We start from the raw sequence: 20,304 nt of genomic DNA, 5'->3' as shown, positions 1-20,304 counted from the left end.
GTGATGAGTAGGGATTCGCAACAGAAGCAAAAGGCAAATAGAGTGGCAGCCAGGATGATGACAGGACAGTGTTAATTGGAATAAATACTACAGAAAAGGGAAAAAGGACAGCAATTTGGCCGAAGGGATAACACGCGATCCAGCGAGCGAAGCTAGCAGGATGGCAGTTACGGGAGGGGAAAATGATTGGGATGGCAATCGGGCAAGGAACAAAAGTAGTAGGATAGGGGCATTATAAGTGATTTCAGAGTTATATCGATAAAGCAGAAATGATAGCAAAAGTTTAAGTACTGGATGTCAGTCTTCCTCTTCTTCCTCTTCACTGTTCGCCACCGTCTCCCTGGACAGCTCGGCTCTCCTGTCCCTCCGCTTCTCCTGGATTGCCCTCATCTCCTCGGCATACCGGATGAAGTTATCGCCGAAACGGGCCCAGGCTTTGCTAGGTACGGTGATGGAGTGGCGGTAAGCCGGCTTGACTTCGCTCACCCTCAGAAACACCCCGTAGCGATTGGAGCCGACATCAAAAAAGAACCTCTTGTTGTCGACGGGCACAGAGGTGCCTTCGGGCAACTCCGGCGGCACAAGGGCTATGGTACCGTCGCCCAGCTCGCCGCTTCCACCTCCCGGGCCTGGCCCACCGCCAACGCCAAAATCCTCGATCAACCGGGCCAAAGCGTCCCTGAACTCGATAAGGCCTTGAGCAGGGAGGGCGATGGTCTGTCCCTGTCCCGAGTAGCCCCAACCCGGGCCTCGGCTCATGGTCTGGCGGATGCGCAAGAACCGGCCGCGCTGGTTTTCCTTCAAGTCCAGGTAATACTTGCGGTTTTCCCGCACTAGGTACTCGCTTTTCAGAACCCGCTGCGGCGGCACCTCCCCTGGAGCCAGCTGGGCCCGAGCTTGTGGCTGGGCTTGGACCGGCGGGTGGAGGGGTTGATGGTGGTGCGGCGGCGGAGGCCTGCGGGAACTGGCGTCGCCAATTCCTCCTCCGCCGGGCCCGAGCTGCGCGTAGTGTTCGATGAAGTCGCCCAGCCGGTCGCGCATCTCGGCCGCCAGCGGCATGGAGACGGTGAGCCGACTCTTGCGGCCCGCTGTGCCCACCTCGGCAATCTTCAGGAAGCGGCCTTTGGCGTTCTGCTTGACATCCAGGTAGAAGCGCTTGTTTTGGATGTCCACCCGCTTCGAGGCTAACTCCTGGGTCTGCAGTAGCAACGGCGGCGGCGGTGGGGGTTCGGCAGTAGGCGAGGCCTCATCCGCCGCCTCCTCATCCTCCCTAGCCGCCGCTGTGTTCTCCTCTTCCCCTTCGGGGAGCGGGTCAGCGGGCGGTAACGGAGAGTCCTGGAGCACCGTGGCCTCGGCCGGCGCCCCACTCTCACCCTCGCTGTCTCTGTCCGCCATGAAGGCCTGGCGACAGATTCCCGGCCTTCAGAAGGCTGAGGGCCCTCTTGAAATCGGGTAAACTCCCTGCGCGGACCCGCTCACGCCGCCACCTGCCAACTGCTGCTGCTCGCGCCGCTACGTACGCTCGCGCTCGAAGCGGACGGTGAACGACCCCGCCCCCGTCACCATGACGACAGGCGGCGTCCGGCCTTCCGATCGGAACTCCGTGAAGTAGGCCGCTCAATCGAGCACCCAACCGGGCGATGGTAATTCAAGTTACTCGGTGAAATACATTACTCCGTGTATTCTAAACCACTTAAAATTAACACCGATTTTTTCCCCTGCTAAATTACGCAGCGTAAGCCGCCGAAAACGTTGCGGTTTTGTTGATAAGATGATGTGACGCGACTGTACTAATCGAGCATTGAGAGATCGAACGCGTCCTGGATGGTTTGATCACGTGGCTGACCACTCGGGCTGGTGGGTGCTATTGCATGCGCGGTCGCGGAACGTGGCGCCACCAGAAGGCCCTGGACAGCAAGGGTGGGTTCGCGTTTGGAGGTCCTCTCTGGCGGGAAATCTAGTTGTGCTTTCGGGCTGTGAGAGGGGACGTGGTGCTTTCTATTAGCTGGTAATTGTGCAATATAGTACAATTCGTTTCTGTACCTAGTTTTTTAAAAAAAATCCAGATAACTGCCTATTGCCTTTAAACCGTACAGTTAATTTCCTACTGCCTTTGAACCGTACAGTTAATATCAGTCATTACTATCCTATTGACTGTTCGCTTTAGACAACCGTCATTTTATTTAAGAAAGCTTTAGTTGGCAGAAATAATTACTGTGTCAGTATTGTTTTCCTTCATCAATGGAAGTTGCAACAACTTCATCAGGGTGACAGTGTGCACTGGATTTTAATCAATCAAAAGTGATATATTTTCGTACATGACACTGCACCGAGGGACAAAAAGACAATGCTGGAACGTCAGAGCTGAGGCCCATCACCTCCACTCGCGTGAATAAATGGCATTTAATACATTATTAAGGGACAAATGTCATAAGCCTCAACTCTAGTTTCGAATGTACTCTGTACATTGTTTATGTTTACAGTATTCAATTGCCTTTCATGCAACATTTCATGTTAAAGACGGCAATTTCTACAGTTCAGTTAAAATGCCGTAAAACTTAAACCCAAAGTTGAGACCCCCTAAGGTTCCACTCATAAAAGTTGCTGGTGAACGCAGCAGGCCAGGCAGCATCTGTAGGAAGAGATACAGTCGACGTTTCGGGCTGAGACCCTTCGTCAGGACTAACTGAAGGAAGAGCTAGTAAGCGATTTGAAAGTGGAGGGGGAGGGGGAGGGGGAGGGGGAGATCCAAAATAATAGGAGAAGACAGGAAGGGGAGGGATGGAGCCAAGAGCTGGACAGGTGATTAGCAAAAGGGATATGAGAGGATAGTGGGACAGGAGGCCCAGGGAGAAGGAAAGGGGGGGGGGAACCCCAGAGGATGGCAAGGGGTATAGTCAGAGGGAGAAAAGGGAGAGAAAGAGAAAGAACGTGTGTGTGTAAATAAATAAATAACAGATGGGGTACGAGGGGGAGGTGGGGCATTAGTGGAAGTTGAGGGGGAAGAACCCCCTAAGGTTCTTAGTTAATTGTAATTTTCACCCTGTTTTAGTTGTCTGCCGTCATTCGTTGCTGCACTTCTTTATAAAGTTCCATGTACTTCGAAAATTTTGAACCGGTCTCATTTCCAGCAGTTGATCACGTGAAAGTGTTTCAAACTACTTCTTGACGAGTATGGCATCTCAGTGTCATGAAAATTGACGTTGCACATAAAATAATGGTTTTTTGGAAAGAAAAGTTTGTTCAGAAATAATATGATATAAACGTGAAACAAAACATTTTTTTTGCCACAGATTAATAGAATAGAGGGAAGTAAGACTGACTTGGTGGTCTTTCTAAGCTTGGAAATGTCTGAACTGTCAAGACAAATAAACTCCCTGTGACCAGAATTCTTTCAGCTATTTGGATAATTTAAAGCGTGTCACATAATATGTGCTGATCTTTTGTTTCCTTGGGAGATAGTGGATTATGAATAAATGTTACTTCAGTAGTAAGCATAAGAATATGGATAATTTATGACATGGTGTATCACACCTGGAAGGGAGAAAGGAATTTAGCCTGGTATCAAACTTCTTAATGATTGATGTTTTCTTTTATGCCTTGTCTACTGCACGTGAATTAACTGACAGCTGTTTTGGAAACAGCACCCATAAATGTGACTGCTAGGTACAGAGAAACCAATTTTTTTTTTTGGTTAAGATGTTCCTTTGTTTCTGTGGATTCACAACTGTGTGTTCAATCAGCCTCGAACAGTGGAGCATATCTAAAATAACCACTTTTTCATGTATATGTAAAAGTATTGGAGAAAGTGTTTCCAGTGTCCACTTGTTATGGGACATAAAGTTTGAAACCATTTTCCAAAACTACTGTAAGATAAATGGTCAAAATGAAAATGCCTGTTTCATTATGATTTATTGAGCATTTAATCTTTACACACACAGGAATCGATTGTGGATTTTTCATCTGTGAAGTCAGAAGAGGAGGTGGTTAATAAATATGTGGTAGGCAAGATCGTTCCATAAGTTTACTTGACTGTGTAATTATTAATTAAGAGTGGGTTTGAGTTTTTGGCACATTGGCCTTCTTAAATTAGGGTATTGAGCTAAGGATTGGAATGTGATGTTGAAGTTGTGCAAGCATCTGGTGAGGCTAAATTTAGAGTATTGTTGTACAGTTCTGGTCATCCACCTACAAGAAAGGGATCAGTCAGTTTTAAAGAATGCAGAAAAAAGTTACAAAGATGTGGCCAGGATCTGAGTTATAGGGATAGGTTGAATATGTTATAGGACTTTATTCCCTGGAATAAAACCAAGTCCAGCTCCTGGGCTACATTTGTGTCTGATGAGGCAAGTGTGGCTTGTCAGCTGTGGATGGCAGCTCAGCTAAGAGGAGGGAAGTTTTGATCTCAAACCTCCGCTGCCTTGCAGCTATATCCACTCACGGGGAAGGCTTTGGGAGTAAACCCTGAGGAAAAGTCCAGAGCTGAAGGCCATAAGGCAATTGTATGTTGAGTTCAGTGTTGACTAGAAACTGCTGCCCCACCACTGAGACCAAGGCGTATTGGTTTCTGCTGTTCCTTTGGATTCATTAGCTGCATGGAGAGGTGGAGCTTGCTACATGTGCAACAGCTTGCTTACCATATTGTTACTGCCCTGGCTTGCGTAGACGGCTAAGATGCAAATTCCCTGGTCAGTGAACAGCCTACATATTCCCTGGATCACAGGAGAATGAGGAGAAATCTTATTGAGGTATACAAAATGATGAGAGCTATCGATAGCGTGAACGCAGGCAGACATTTTCCCCTCAGGTTGGATGGGACTAGAACTAGTGTGATGTTAATAGAATTCAGATCATCTGGAGTTGGGAGTTCAATTCCAGCAGCGTCTGTAAGGAGTTTGTATGATTTTCCAGTGTGACCGTATAGATTTCCTCCCACAATCCAAAGACGTACTGGTTAGTAAGTTAATTGATCATTGTAAGTTGTCCTGTGATTGGGCTCATGTTAAATAGGTGGGTTACTGGGCAGAGTTGGCTCTTAGGGCCAGAAAGGTCTGTTCTGCACCGTCTCTAAATTAAAAATTAATAAAAAAAAGCCATTACAGGTTTGGGGTGAAAAGTTTAAGAGAAAACCACGTCACTCAGGGTGGTGCAAGTGTGGATCAAGGTACCGGTAGAAGTGGTAAACGGGTTCAAATGTAATATTTAGGAGGTTTGGTAGGTAATGTGGATGAGAGCATTTTGAAGGGAGATGGCCTGTGTATAGGTAGATAGGACAGAGCAGGAGATCAGGTTGGCATGGACTAGATGGGGCAAGGGGCCTGTTTCTGTGCTGTTGTACTCTATGACAAAATAGATTTGGGGTTGATGGGCCTGTTCCGTTTTATTCACTTTTTTATGCAGGAGGAGGGAATTGGAGGTCAATGCGTCTGTTCCATTTTTTATTTTTTCGCGTGGGGAGGGGTGACTTTTGGTGGTTTGATGATTGTGCTGCTGTCCTTTCCTTTCTTGGTTTCATGGCTACCTAGGGAAGAAGAATTTCAAGTTGTATACTTCGATAATAAGTAAATCTTTGAACCTTTTTGACTATTTGCATTGTCTGCTGTATTTTCAGGTTCTCAGCATCTGTAGTTCTTAGATTTCCATTTTTATTTTAGAAAACCTACTGTTTTTATATTTATTCTTAGTAGAAGATCTTGAAAAAATGCACGAGATTGTGAAAGGATGACTGATCAGGAGCGTATGTTACCTGAATGGATGGCATCAGAAGAAACTAGTAAGCAACTGAAGGTACACCGATTTATTTCTTGGTTTTTGGTTACAACATTTTTTTGGAAAGATCTTATTAATTACTTGATTTTGTGAGCACAATAATCAATATGCAATATTTTTCATGAAAATGTACTCTTATTGAAATAAAACTCCTGACCATAACAGACAGAAGTGGATTTTGAAGTAATATTATGTTTATCTGTGGAGAACATGTAGTGAGACAGTTAATAAGATCTGAATTCTGCTGCTGCTAATAGTTTTATTCATCCCTGTGTTAATTTTAATGGAATAACATATCAAAAGCATTCTGCTGCAACACATATGCAACCTAAGCAAAAGAAATGTGTGTTAGAAATAGTAAGTGTTCACTTGCAAGATGTTATTAGTTTCTGAAATTGTTCATGTCTAAAAACTCCCTTCTTAAGCATTTACCCAAAATTAATTATTCCAATGAATTTATTAAAAACTAACCCTTACCTTTTGTATTGTTCAAAGGAATCATTTGAAACTGTACGCTATTACAAATGTGGCTTAATCAAAATGGAGAAATATATCCACTGAATGGAAGAACCATACATCCTTTTCTCTGATGCATGCTATTGTACCTGCTGGTCATAGGAAAAAGAAAAATTTGCACTCTAAAATCAGTTTGCTCTCTCTTTTGGCAATTTACTTACTCAGAAGCTTGAAATAGAACTTAGTTTAGAGGATCACATTAGGGAGGCTTCCCATAAGGATAATGGATTGAAACATGGTTTCTTTGGAGGAAGTGGCTGGCAAGTTTTGATCAGTAACAATTTGAAACACACATTTTGCTATTTTATAGGCTCCTTGTATCAAGAAAAATATTTTGGAGGACAAACTTCCTTTCTTGAAATTTCCTGGGTCTATTATTTACAGTTATGAAGGAAGTGATTGTTCATTTCTATCAGAAAATTTAAGGTAAATTTTTGAATTATGAGTCGAAATAAAAATCAAATTGCATGTTGTTTTAGTTGTATATACTACTCAATAAAACACTTTGATGCCTTGATTGATTCTTTGGCAGGGTTGAGCAAGGATTGTTCACTGGTCTGAGCTACCTATCTTTCACTGGTCAAGCAAAATAGTGACATTTTTTACAGATTACTGTCTCGATATCAGGAGGCAAACTATTCATAGACAGTTACTATAACCCTACGGACTCCCACAATTACCTCGACTACGGCACTTCCCAGCATGTTTGTTGCAAGTTTTCCCATCTTCACTATGTCTTCTTTCAAGATGAGTCTTTCTATTCCAGTCCATCTAATATGTCCTCCTTTATCAAGTGAAATGGCTTTCTTCCTTTTGTGATTGTTGGAGCCCTCTCTTACACTACCTTTACTTCTCAGACTTTTGTCAATTCAGCTCTCGTCATACAAAATAGACAAAAGTCTAGTTCTTACTTTTCATTCTACCTACCTTCACATCCAACACATTATTCTTTGTCCTTTCCACAAGGTGCACAGTGATCTCACTATCAGTAGCTTCTTCTCCCATTTGTTTCCAATCATATTCCCACACTGATTTGTACGTCTCAGCCTAATTCATTTTTCTCCCACAGATTCCGACACTGATTTGTACATCTCAGCCAAATTCATTTTTCTGCTCGTCTTGCCCCTCTCCCATTTCTCTAAATAGCAATTAAATATAGAGGAGCACAGATCAATATTCATCATGCTTAGTAATATTTTTTGTTTTAAAAAGGTTGTAAAGTAATATTCTTTCCGGTTGTGTGAACTGTCAGGTTTTAGTTTGTATTGATAGTAAGTGGTGACCAATCTTTTTGAATGATGTGTTATTATTTCTGATTCAGGTATTCTGTTTCAAGTGAATCAGCCATTGGGTTTGACATAGAGTGGCCTCCAACATATGTCAAGGGGAAGGTGAGAAAAGTGGCACTTGTTCAACTGTGTGCCTCTGAAAGCAAATGCTACCTGTTCCACATATCTTCCATGTCAGGTAAGAACTTGATAACTTTAGTTTTTTCCTTCTAAAGATGAAATAAGTGTATTGCCTAATTTTGATACTTCACAAAATTAATAATGCATGTCAGGCACGTAGTGTCAGCAAGTTACTGAATAGTTGAGACACAAAAGACTGATCTGGAGCAGCACAAAATGCTGGAGGAACTCAATGTGTTAGGCAACACCTAAGTGCAGACAAAGGGTTCCTCTAGCTTTTTGTGTATTGAATAGTTGACAGGCAGAGAACTTATAAACTATCCCCTTCTTTCCTTCATGGAACTACTGTGTACTGGAATTTGTAAGTACATGGATGCCTGGTGAAGATAAGTTCTCTGCCTGTTGATCAAATCACTGATACTGTATTAGTTTGTACTGACACATCTTAGCAGTCTTATGATGCTCCATTTTCTTTAACCATCAATTCGTAGAAATCTTCCTTTTCATTCAAGGTCTTGCTCTTCCATCTTTCTCACTAATACAAAATGGCCCCAGATCTGGATGTTTTCATCCTATTGTTCAAATCAGTTCATAATCTTGCCCTCTGTTACTGTTACTTTCCAACTGTACCTCCTCTCTCCATTAATCTTAACTCTCAGTTACTGTGAGAGTAAACCACCGTTGATATCTGTCTTCATTTCCATAAGCTCAGAAATTCCCTTCCTAAGCCCATCTACCTACCTCATTTTAATGATTTTTTAAAAAAAACGAATCCTCTTTAAAACTACTCTGAACTAACCTTTAGATATTCCCTTTCTAACTCATGTGGCTCACGATTTTTTTAAAAATAAGTTTGCTATAAAGCAGTTTTATGCAATTAAATTGCTGTATGTTGTTACTGTATAAGAAAGTGCTTATACGGTATGTATATATGTAGCTATACTATTCATCTTGTGTGATAGGCAATAAAAGTGCATGATATTAAACATTAATTTGTACTTTTAACATCAAAGAGTACTAAGTGGACAATTTCTAGTCTGGAACACTTTTTATACTTAAATTTTCTTGCTAAGAACTTTATATTAGTAACGTAAAACTTTTTCAATATTGAAAGCAGACATTTTTCCAATGCTGCATTCATTGTGTTGATTGTGGTGTTAATTTTTTGGTGAGTTTACTCTAAACAACTTCCTTGTACATGTGAAGCCAAATGGAACATTATAAAAGGTTTACAGCAATCTGATTTTTACTTATTTTTCAGGATTTGAATATTGCTAGTAAAGCCGGCATTTTTTTTTAACTAATTTGTAATTGTCCATGAGAAGGAGATTGTTAGTCTCCTGATTGACTCAGTGCCATTCAATAACGAGTTCTAGGATTTATAAATAGGGACAAGGAATTGTGTCAGGGTGGCCTGCAATTACAAGTGAACCTGCAGGCAGTGGGTTACACCCTTACACCCATAGTTCTTGTCCTTGAGTGGTAGGTTTTGGAACTGCAGTCAGAGTAGCCAGGTTGAATAACTATAATTCATATTTTTAGCTGGTACACACTTGAGCCATTGTGGGAATGAATGTTTAGTTTGTTGGATGGTCTGCCAGTTGAGTGAGCTGGTTTGTCTTGAGTGGCATCAAGCTGCTTATGAGTTGTTAGAGTTGCAGACATCCAGCCAAATGGAGAGCATGCATCACTTGTCTGAATTGATTTGTAGAAAATGGAAAAGATTTGGGATATCAGAAGGTGAGGCAGTCCACAAGATATCTAACCACTGACCTGTTTTTGCCGCCAGAGTATTTATGAGGCTAGTCCAACTGAGATTTTGGTCAGTGATGATCTACTGAATGTTAAGGATGGGGATTCAATGATGGTAATGCTATTGCACATCAACAGTAGGTAGATACAGATAGGTTTAAGGAATTTGGAAGGATTTTTAAATGTTCATCTTTGAAGCTAAGTGTCAGAATGGATAATGACAAGTGAAAAGTGAAACAATTCTTTGGTTAAAAATAGACAATGCCAAAAAGAATTAATTTGCTAGTAAAGTGAATTGTATTTTAGGATTTCCAAGTGGACTCAAAAGATTACTGGAAGATGAAGCAATTAAAAAAGTGGGTGTTGGAATTCATGGAGATTATTGGAAACTAATGAAGGACTATGACATTACAATGAAAGGCCTTGTGGAATTGTCTGAACTAGCTAACAAAAAGGTAAAACCACATCTTTATTTCGCATTTCCATTCATAAATTGTTTTGAGTGTGAGAGAGATATTTGGCTGAAGCATTTTCAGCATATACAGTGTGTCCCTGATGTGTCCCAGATAATTGGGACACATCAGGACCAGTACATTTTGGTTCAATTAAGTGGCTGTCCCAATTATCCGAAGATTCATGGAAATACTTAAAAAGATATAAAAAGGACAAACTACTATTTAACTGAGCAACAAATTGTGTTTAAATTGAATGCAGAACAAATTAGAACTACTGGTGGTTGTCTGTTGTATCCGATGATAAGAAACCTGTGCAGAGAGTTTTTAAAGTGGAAAAGCCATTGCACATGGAAAGTCTGGGTGCAGCCATCACAACAGAGTCTTCCCTGGTTGCAGTGAATGACCGTGTCTTCTACTGAGCTTCGTCCAGCCCTTTGCTTTTCACATAGTGTTGCAAAACCGCCTTTCAGGCTGTTGGATCTCACTCCGAGATCTCTGCCCAGTCTGCTGGAGCTGACTGGAATGCTAGGACAGGAGTGTCCCTATCTCACCAGGGTATGAGACTAGCTGGCTACCCTCACCTGTCTGTAGAAGCAGTGTACCGGGCTATGGGCGCAGTCACATACAAACTGCTACTTGGAACCACAGGTGAGAGCTGAGTGTCTGGGACCAAAAGTAACATTCAAGATGATTGTCAATACTTTCAAATTCTGCTAGTTCCTAATTTGTTAAACTAATGAAATTGTTTCATTTTCACTCTCATCCATTTCTGGCCTTTCCAAGTCTGAATGCTTAAAACTGCAGTGAGCAAAACATTTCTGAATTATCTTACTGCATATTTCTCACCAACTATCAGTGACAAAAGTCACATCTTTTTGAACACAAACACACGCGATTGACACCATTTTAAAAACTGTTCGTTCTAAGCATGGTGTAATGTCTAATGGCTGCACTGGTGTCAGTTAGAAAATGTTTGGCAACAGTCTCTTGCCCCAGTTAAGTGGCATATTGTCCCAAGTAGACAAAGGGAACCCCGGCTATTTTCTTGATTTGTTTTTGTTCTTTAAGAGTGATCCCAAAGAGCAGCTTCCCCGATTCACCAGAATCTACTGTATTCACGTGAACAGCATACTGTTGCAATGGTGAACTAAAACGACAGGAAGTATAATATTTCAAATATGATAATGTTTGTTTTCCTATCTTCCCAAAGAAAGGAAATGATTAATTTTCTGGTTGAAAGGAATTGCTGTTCTAGCAACTTCTAACAAACACTGGATTTGGGGAAACCTTCAAACTTCTTAACAGTCATCTATTATGGTTAATTTTTGTAAGTTCCAAAGCTTTCACAAATCACAAGTATGCTAATTTAATTAATGAACAGTCGAGGACAATATTGAATCAATGGATCTTCATCTGTCTTATTTTCCTCAGATAGTTCCTTATAATTTGTGTTAAAACATTGTTTTTATGATTGGCACAATTAGCATTAAGTATGGTCTGTCTTCAACTTTCACCAGCCTAAACCTGAAACAAACGTTGCAAAGCTTAGGTCAGAGGTCATATAGCTTACATTTGGTGTCCCCATTATTAGAGGAGACTACATCTTGGACACTGAAGGTGGTATAGTGGAAGTAGTGCAGGTAAGTTTGCTGTTTTGCTGGGAAGGAATGTTTGGGTTTCTGGATGATGGGGAGGATTTAAATAGCCAGGTGGTGCACCTCTGCGGTTGCAGTGGAAGACTGATGGAGATTAAAAGGTCAGTGGATAAAATCTAAAACAACTTCGCTGAGGGTATTGTTTGGAATGCTGAAAGGTGAGGGGAATGATGTGTCTAGTGGTAGCATTATATTTGAGGTATTGTAAATAATATAGGATGATCTGTTGAATGTGGAGACTGATGAGTGGAAGGCGAGTACGGAGAGGCAGAAAACACTGGGGATGTTTGTAGGTCTTTGGTAGTAATAAGGTAAGGCCTGATATAAATGAGGAAATTACAGTGATATTCTGAAGTGAAGAGTCATCTGTACGATAAATTCACATGATGGTTGGATGCAGTCTTCAATACAGTGGATTCCAGTTAATGGGGCCATTTGTCACTTGGGGCAGCTGCTTCTTTGGGGCGAGTCTTAAAGAGCAAAAACTAATCAAGAAAATAGGAGAGATTCCCTTTGTTCATTTGGCACACAATGCCACTTAATTGTTAGGTAGGAGGCTGTTGCAAAACAGTTTCTAACTAACGTCTGATGTGTGCACTTGCATGGCTGTTAGACGCTGCACCGTGCATAGAGCGAAGTTTCTAAATAGCGTCAGTTGTATGTACTTGTGTTCAAAAAGCAATAATTTTTGTCACTGATAGTTGGTGAGAAATACGCAGTAAGACGCTGCTTAATTCAATAACAACTGTTTAATTCACTAGTTTCAAGCATTCAGGTTTGGAGATGCTGCAAATGAAAGGAAAACTTTCACTATTTCAACAAGTTAGGAACTATGAAGAATTTGAAGGTATTAGCAGTCACAATCAGTGGCTGGGAGATCCCCTGAGCGGATAAAGTCGGTGATGGTGTGGGAGACAATGGCCTGGTGCTCCTTAGTGGGGTCACGATCGAGGGGTAAATAAGAGGAGGTATCCGCGAATTGTCGCTGTGCCTCGGCAAGGTAGAGGTCAGTACGCTAGACTACAACAGCACCCCCCCTTATCGGCGGGTTTAATAATAAGGTTAGGATTAGTGCGGAGGGAGTGGAGAGCAGAGCGTTCCGAAGGAGTGAGGTTGGAATGGGGACAAGGTGTGGTGAAGTCGAGACGGTTGATGTCCCGTCGGCAGTTAGCAATAAAGAGATCCAGAGCAGGCAGAAGACCAGAGCCGACTTTATCCGCTCAGGGGATCTCCCATCCACTGCTACCAACCTTATAGTTCCCACACCCCGCACTTCCCGTTACTACCTCCTACCCAAGATCCACAACCCTGCCTGTCCTGGCCGACCTATTGTCTCAGCTTGCTCCTGCCCCACCGAACTCATTTCTGCATACCTCGACACTGTTTTATCACCCCTTGTTCAATCCCTTCCGACCTATGTTCGTGACACTTCTCACGCTCTTAAACTTTTTGATGATTTTAAGTTCCCTGGCCCCCACCGCTTTATTTTCACCATGGATGTCCAGTCCTTATATACTTCCATTCCCCATCAGGAAGGTCTAAAAGCTCTACGCTTTTTGGATTCCAGACCTAATCAGTTCCCCTCTACCACCACTTTGCTCCGTCTAGTGGAATTAGTCCTTACTCTTAATAATTTCTCCTTTGGCTCCTCCCACTTCCTCCAAACTAAAGGTGTAGCTATGGGCACCCGTATGGGTCCTAGCTATGCCTGCCTTTTTGTTGGGTTTGTGGAACAATCTATGTTCCGTGCCTATTCTGGTATCTGTCCCCCACTTTTCCTTCGCTACATCGACGACTGCATTGGCGCTGCTTCCTGCACGCATGCAGAACTCGTTGACTTTATTAACTTTGCCTCCAACTTTCACCCTGCCCTCAAGTTTACCTGGTCCATTTCCGACACCTCCCTCCCCTTTCTAGATCTTTCTGTCTCTGTCTCTGGAGACAGCTTATCCACTGATGTCTACTATAAGCCCACTGACTCTCACAGCTATCTGGACTATTCCTCTTCTCACCCTGTCTCTTGCAAAAACGCCATCCCCTTCTCGCAATTCCTCCGTCTCCGCCGCATCTGCTCTCAGGATGAGGCTTTTCATTCTAGGACGAGGGAGATGTCTTCCTTTTTTAAAGAAAGGGGCTTCCCTTCCTCCACTATCAACTCTGCTCTTAAACGCATCTCCCCCATTTCACGTACATCTGCTCTCACTCCATCCTCCCGCCACCCCACTAGGAATAGGGTTCCCCTGGTCCTCACCTACCACCCCACCAGCCTCCGGGTCCAACATATTATTCTCCGTAACTTCCGCCACCTCCAACGGGATCCCACCACTAAGCACATCTTTCCCTCCCCGCCTCTCTCTGCATTCTGCAGGGATCGCTCCCTACACAACTCCCTTGTCCATTCGTCCCCCCCATCCCTCCCCACTGATCTCCCTCCTGGCACTTATCCGTGTAAGCGGAACAAGTGCTACACATGCCCTTACACTTCCTCCCTTACCACCATTCAGGGCCCCAAACAGTCCTTCCAGGTGAGGCATCACTTCACCTGTGAGTCAACTGGGGTGATATACTGCGTCCGGTGCTCCCGATGTGGCCTTTTATATATTGGCGAGACCCGACGCAGACTGGGAGACCGCTTTGCTGAACATCTACGCTCTGTCCGCCAGAGAAAGCAGGATCTCCCAGTGGCCACACATTTTAATTCCACATCCCATTCCCATTCTGACATGTCTATCCACGACCTCCTCTACTGTAAAGATGAAGCCACACTCAGGTTGGAGGAACAACACCTTATATTCCGTCTGGGTAGCCTCCAACCTGATGGCGTGAACATCGACTTCTCTAACTTCCGCTAAGGCCCCACCTCCCCCTCGTACCCCATCTGTTACTCAGTTTTATGCACACATTCTTTCTCTCACTCTCCTTTTTCTCCCTCTGTCCCTCTGAATATACCTCTTGCCCATCCTCTGGGTCACCCCCCCCTCCTTGTCTTTCTTCCTGGACCTCCCGTCCCATGATCCTCTCGTATCCCCTTTTGCCTATCACCTATCCAGCTCTCGGCTCTATCCCTCCCCCTCCTGTCTTCTCCTATCATTTTGGATCTCCCCCTCCCCCTCCTACTTTCAAATCCCTTACTCGCTCTTCCTTCAGTTAGTCCTGACGAAGGGTCTCGGCCTGAAACGTCGACTGCACCTCTTCCTACAGATGCTGCTTGGCCTGCTGCGTTCACCAGCAACTTTGATGTATGTTGCTTTTATTCCTAAATCCTTTTTTGACCTTTAGACTTGATTATATCTTCTTACTTATGGAAGAATAAACTCCCCATGCCCCGATTAAATAAAGTTCATCTTCAGAAAACTAAAAATGGGGGATTAGCTCTACCCAATTTTAGGTTTTGCTACTGGGCAGTCAACATACACTACTTTACATTTTGGTTACACTATATTAATTGTGAAGACTGTCTGGTTTGGGTTTCTTCAGAAGTTAATTCTGTTAATAAATTTTCTATTATTTCTCTTCTTGGTTCTTCAATTCTTCTACCCTTAAGTAGTTTAACTGATAATTATGTAGTTAAACATTCTTTGAGGATTTGATTACAATTTAGAAAATTCTTTGGGTTATTTGGTTTTTTACTCTCTGGTCCCACTTATAACTTGGATACAAATGTTCCCATCGTTACACCTATTTACAGCGTGTGAAGTTAAAAAGGGATCTTTTCAGTGTTGAGTAGTCAGTGATGGCCAAATTTAATACATCTAGTTCCCTTCTAGGTTAACTTTTAATTGTTTCTGAGTTACTTGAAATGTGATTGTCTACAGTTGCCTTGTTTATTGATGTAAGATGAAGTTCATTTAAAGAAACTTTGGTTGTCTTCTTTTTGAGAAGTGTCTGAATTTTATTTTTCTATTTTTATTGTTACTAAGCTGGGTAGAAATTACTTTGAAACAGTTTGTGAGGTCTCTGCTTTGGACCTGAAACATGTTTTCTGTAATGTAATCCAGTTAACTTGTGCAGAGACGTGGAGCCTAAATGGTTTGGTGAAACACCTGTGTGGTAAACAGCTGTGGAAGGATACAGCTGTCCGCTGTAGCAACTGGGATACATTTCCACTTAACAATCAGCAGCAGCAGTATGCAGCAGTCGATGCCTACGTATGTATATGCTTCGTTATAAATACCCTGCAACGTAATATTTTGTATTTGTATTTCATTATAATAGCTTTATTTCAAATATTTAGTTTTATTTAGTTTACAGTAATTGGAAATTGAGCAATTAAGTCTTTTTAAACCATAAGACGTAGGAGCACAGTTAGGCCATTCAGCCTATTGAATGTGCTCTGCCATTTTTTCATGGCTGATCTATTACTTCAAACCTATTCTCCTGCCTTCTTCAATGCGTCTTTGATACCTTTACTAACCAAGAACCTGTCAACGTCTGCTTTAAATATACCACTGACTTCTCCTCCACAACTATCCCTGACAATGAATTCCACAGATTCACCATCTTCTGGCTAAAGAAATTCTGCCTTATCTCTGTTCTGAAGGGATGTCCTTGTATTCTGAGGCTGTGCCCTCTGGTCCAAGACTGTCCTACTATAGGAAACATCCTGTCCATGTCCATTCTATCTAGGCCTTTCAACATTCAATATTCCAATGAGATCCTCTCTCCGTCTTCTAAACTCCTACAAGTACATGCCCAGAGCCATCAAATACTCCCCATATGAAAATTAAACCAAAACCTCTGAGAGACTGGGTGAAGGGATTCACACTGTGTGAAGTGCTTCCAAATAACTGAGTTCCAAGTTGAAAAAAGTACATTTGATTCTTTATTACAAAACCAGTAAAGGCAAATGATGAAAAATAACAATTAAAAACTAACAAAACTGACGTAGCGAAGGCAAGATTAGCGGTTTACAAAAATTATCCATTCCCCACTCTGACTAAACTAACGCAAAGGATGAATACATGACTATACTCATTTACCTCTACCACGGCCACACCCCCCCCGACAACTTACCGTAATGCAAAATAAAAATGCACAATACAAAATACAATGCAGTTAGACAGAAAATAGATTGATGGCTCCGACATCCCAGCCGCTAATTATTACGATGTAATAATTACAACTACAATACTACAAAAATGGGCGACATTAAATCTTCAAGTGTAAACATCTTAACGTTTATGTAAATGTCCACCTTCTTCTTTCTTCTTCAAGACAAGTCATGTAACAGTCCTCTGGGCCAGAGGTTATTATCACTAAGCCCAGTATAGAGTGATCTGTCAAGTCAGTAAGACAAGTCAAAGTCATGAAGTCAAACAACCAAACTGAGTGAAGCTTCTAGGGCTTGTAGTTCCTCAAACCTCTGCCTTCTGTAAAAGACAGATCTTGTTCATGGGTCAGTCCAGACAGCTGGTCTTCGTCTTCAATGCACACCTGCTGCACAAATCCTCTTCTGTCTGGAAAGACTTGAATGACTCTTCCCATTGATCCATGAGTTGCAAGGTGCTGTGACATCAACTATAAGCACAATGTCTCCTGGGAGGAAATTAATGTTATTCCTGACTATTTCTGACGTTTCCGTAATTGGGGTAAGTACTCCTTCTGCGCTTCATCTCAAAAGGTCCAAAGTAGTCCACTTCTACATGTATAAACATAGATTCATGTGGAGGGAACCTGTGCTGAGGTAGATCTGTAGTGTGCTGGCACCCTGGAGCTATGTGCAGTTATCGACAAACAACACACTTAGACAGGATTCTTCTTTTAGCATTACTACTGCTGTGAATCAAGTATTTTTGGCGCAACATGGACAACGTGTCCCACGTTGTATATGCCTCAGAAGGATGACTGAGATATGGAGATTCTTTGCCAGTATAACAGGATGTTTAGATTATTCGATCATTAATGCCCTACTAAGCCATCCACCAAATCTCAAGACACCATCTTCAAGTACTGGATTGAGTTTGAAAATAATGGCTTTTTCTTTTCACACTTTCTCTTCTTCGCAAACTTGAGAAATCATCTGGAAATCTTTCTTTGGAAAAACCCAGTGATCTCTATTTTAGTCTTTCTGAGCTCCTCCATGATAAATAATATTGGCCAATCTGACCTTTGTCCCTTTCCATCTCTCCTTCTCCAAAAAAAAATCCTTGTTGTTCTTCATCCAAGTCGGACTGAGCAAGAGCCATGCTCAATTGCTTCCTCTTCTGTATAAGAAACAAGAGCAGGTTCTTAAATCTTGAGGATACAGGCCAATGTCTTTCTCAAACAGGCCCAAGACAAGAAGTAATGAATTATACATGTTACTGCATCCACCTTTTTAGTCTGCACAGCATTCATTGTAATATTCCTCTTGAATTCCAGATCATCTAGCAGGTGTTCTTCAGAACAATCCGGATTTTCAAGCTAAGCCCTTCCTTCTTCAGGAATGTTTCCACCTTCAAACCTCTAGAGGCCACATCTGGCTTCTAGAGATGTGACTAACTTACTTGAAATGTTTACATATCTTCACTGAGATGTCTGTGAGACCTTAAGAATTTCTGAAACTCTGTACCAAAGGTTCAAAAGCTGGGAGTTTAAGTCTTGCTATACTTCAGTACAGAAATGCAATTAATCCAATATACTGAGTCATGAAGCTGCATGTGCAGCTTTTTCCTCCACGATGTGTCCACCAGGAGGAGGAAAAGATGGTGCGACGCAGCGCATGCGTCCGCTCCGAAATGATATTGTATCTGTAAGTAGGTACCGTGCACAGTCCTGATTTGATGGAGACAGACGTGAGAAGCACGGAGGAACATCTGGAGAAACTTCTGAAATGCCTGCTTCGCTGCCGTTGCTACTGTGCGATCGAGAATCTCCGGAGGGGAAGGCCCCAAATCCTCGGCTTTGCCTATTGCCTGTTGCCGGGGCCGAGGTCGAAGTGCTTGGCAGAGATGGTGCTCGGTGTCAGAGGGCTGGTTGGAGGCTCGAAGTTTTCGGACGGACTCCAGAGTCGGCTGTGGTCGGGTGCTTCCAGGGTGCTGCATCGGCAAGTTTGCGGCGCTGGAAGTTCATGGCAGGAAGAGAGTTTCTCTTCCTTCTACCGTCTGCGTGAGATGATGGAACTTCTGAGAGACTTTGAGACTTTTTTTTTACCGTGCCCATGGTCTGTTCTTTATCAAATTACGGCATTGCTTTGCACTGTTGTAACTATATGTTATAATTATGTGGTCTTTGTCAGTTTTTTTTAGTCTTGGTTTGTCTTGTGTTTCTGTGATATCATTCTGGGGGAACATTGTATCATTTCTTAATGCATGCATTACTAAATGACAATAAAAGAGGACTGCGTGTCCTCATAATCTAATCTAATATGGCTTGCCATTTTAGCAACAGTGAGCTCCATATGAGGCATGGAAACTGACCTCAATGGGTCTACCCTAGATTTTCCCACAATAAAAGCATTGTGCACCTGAGAACGTGTGTTGTGCAACAACAGGTAGGTTACTGCTCCATAGCCAACTTTGCTTGCATCTGTAAAGTGGTGTAACTGCGTAGCAGTAACTTCTCCAAAATCCAGGGGCTTCAAACATCTAACAATGTTGAAATCTTCCAGCTGGCAAAGTTCTTCCAGCCAGTTTGTCCACACACGAGCAAATGATATTGGTATAGTGTCATGCCAGCCAAGCTCTTTCTTACATAGATCTGTAAGATCTTCTTAGCAGTTAGTACCATTGGACTCAAGATTTCTAAAAGGCTGATAGATGGAACTAACTGGAGAATATTCCCCCTTCTGGTGAGTGGTCTACCTTGGATTGTGATCTTAAGCTTGAAATTACCGGACTGGATGTACCATTGCACGCACACTCAGTGCTCTCTCACCAAAGGTCTATCTTGATCCAACTCCAAATTCTTCATGATATGGAATATAATAGACTTTCCCATCGCTGAGTTCCAGTTCCTGTACTGTCACTCTTTTGGCATAATCTTTGCAGACGACACCCTTCATGAAAGCTGTGTAGTCACTATGAAATGACAAATCCCTCTTAAACTTCTACCTTAGATCTAGAGTACGCTGTTCTGCAATCATCCTGTTAGTTGGCATGTTAACCTCTTTTTCTCAAAGGTAAACTTTGGCAGTCCACCGGTTTTGCAGAGTTTGCGACCAGCTCCGTGAATTTGTGGTAGTCTCTTGACAAACCAGGTTGTTCATCCTGACTGCATTCAAGGGTCTTCCTTAAAATGTTGCTGCCAAAGCTCATCCAAGTTCAAAGCTGAGATCCTGTTACCTGTCAGCTCTGGCTCTGCATCGTCTCTCCGATCACTGTTGTCTGCTTTCAGTGGTCCATTCACCGTCGAACCCAACATTGTTCTAATCACATAAGGTCCATTATTAACACTGCAAGTCACTTGCAAAGGTGCTAATACTTTAGGCACATTTATCCTTATCAGCAGCTTAATTTCCAAATCAGTCTCTAGCAAATGGACTTGTTTCAGGTGAGACCATCCCTGGAGATCCCTCTGTCGTGGAATGTTCCCTTTGTGGACAGGCATACGTTTCTGTGTATAGATGTTACGTAGTTCACAATAGTTTTCACTATCTAAGTCAGCCAGTTCCAATCCTGAAACAATGTAGCTACTCATTATCTTCTCTTGACCCATGGTGTGTAAGAGAATGTGTGTCTTTTTTCCTGCAAGGTTGAGGTTGTTCATGAGGCCTACCGTGCAGAAACTGTTGTATTCCCTTGATATAGGAAAGCATAAGTAACCATTGTC

The 20,304-nt window shown here is 42.5% G+C and overlaps 3 protein-coding genes across 8 annotated transcripts in view; 1 reads left to right on the top strand and 2 right to left on the bottom strand.

Moving 5' to 3' along the window:
* The window catches only part of LOC134345702 (uncharacterized), a 127,348-nt gene extending 126,917 nt beyond the window's left edge, over window positions 1-431 (bottom strand). The window contains exon 1 of the mRNA XM_063046799.1: window positions 292-431. The gene's annotated coding sequence lies outside the window, so the exon portion shown is untranslated. The remainder of the gene's footprint in view (window positions 1-291) is intronic.
* Window positions 298-1,395, bottom strand: purg (purine-rich element binding protein G). Its single transcript, XM_063047328.1, has one exon. The coding sequence runs from the start codon at window positions 1,393-1,395 to the stop codon at window positions 298-300; it is 1,098 nt and encodes a 365-aa protein (XP_062903398.1).
* Window positions 1,396-1,827: 432 nt separating this feature from the next.
* Window positions 1,828-20,304, top strand: part of wrn (WRN RecQ like helicase) — a 163,213-nt gene continuing 144,736 nt past the window's right edge. For 2 of the 6 annotated variants that reach the window (XM_063046793.1, XM_063046788.1), the window contains exons 1-7: window positions 1,828-2,008; window positions 3,942-4,001; window positions 5,685-5,787; window positions 6,596-6,711; window positions 7,607-7,752; window positions 9,753-9,901; window positions 15,555-15,704. In XM_063046793.1, the coding sequence (XP_062902863.1) occupies window positions 5,722-5,787; window positions 6,596-6,711; window positions 7,607-7,752; window positions 9,753-9,901; window positions 15,555-15,704 (627 nt within the window). In that variant the 5' untranslated portion in view covers window positions 1,828-2,008; window positions 3,942-4,001; window positions 5,685-5,721. The remainder of the gene's footprint in view (window positions 2,009-3,941; window positions 4,002-5,684; window positions 5,788-6,595; window positions 6,712-7,606; window positions 7,753-9,752; window positions 9,902-15,554; window positions 15,705-20,304) is intronic. The other 4 variants (XM_063046789.1, XM_063046794.1, XM_063046792.1 and 1 more) reach the window with 4 other exon arrangements.

Source organism: Mobula hypostoma, chromosome 4 (assembly GCF_963921235.1).
Source record: "Mobula hypostoma chromosome 4, sMobHyp1.1, whole genome shotgun sequence".
Lineage (NCBI taxonomy): Eukaryota > Metazoa > Chordata > Chondrichthyes > Myliobatiformes > Myliobatidae > Mobula > Mobula hypostoma.
Note: the sequence above shows the minus strand (reverse complement) of the source record. Positions and strands in the feature narration are given on the sequence as shown.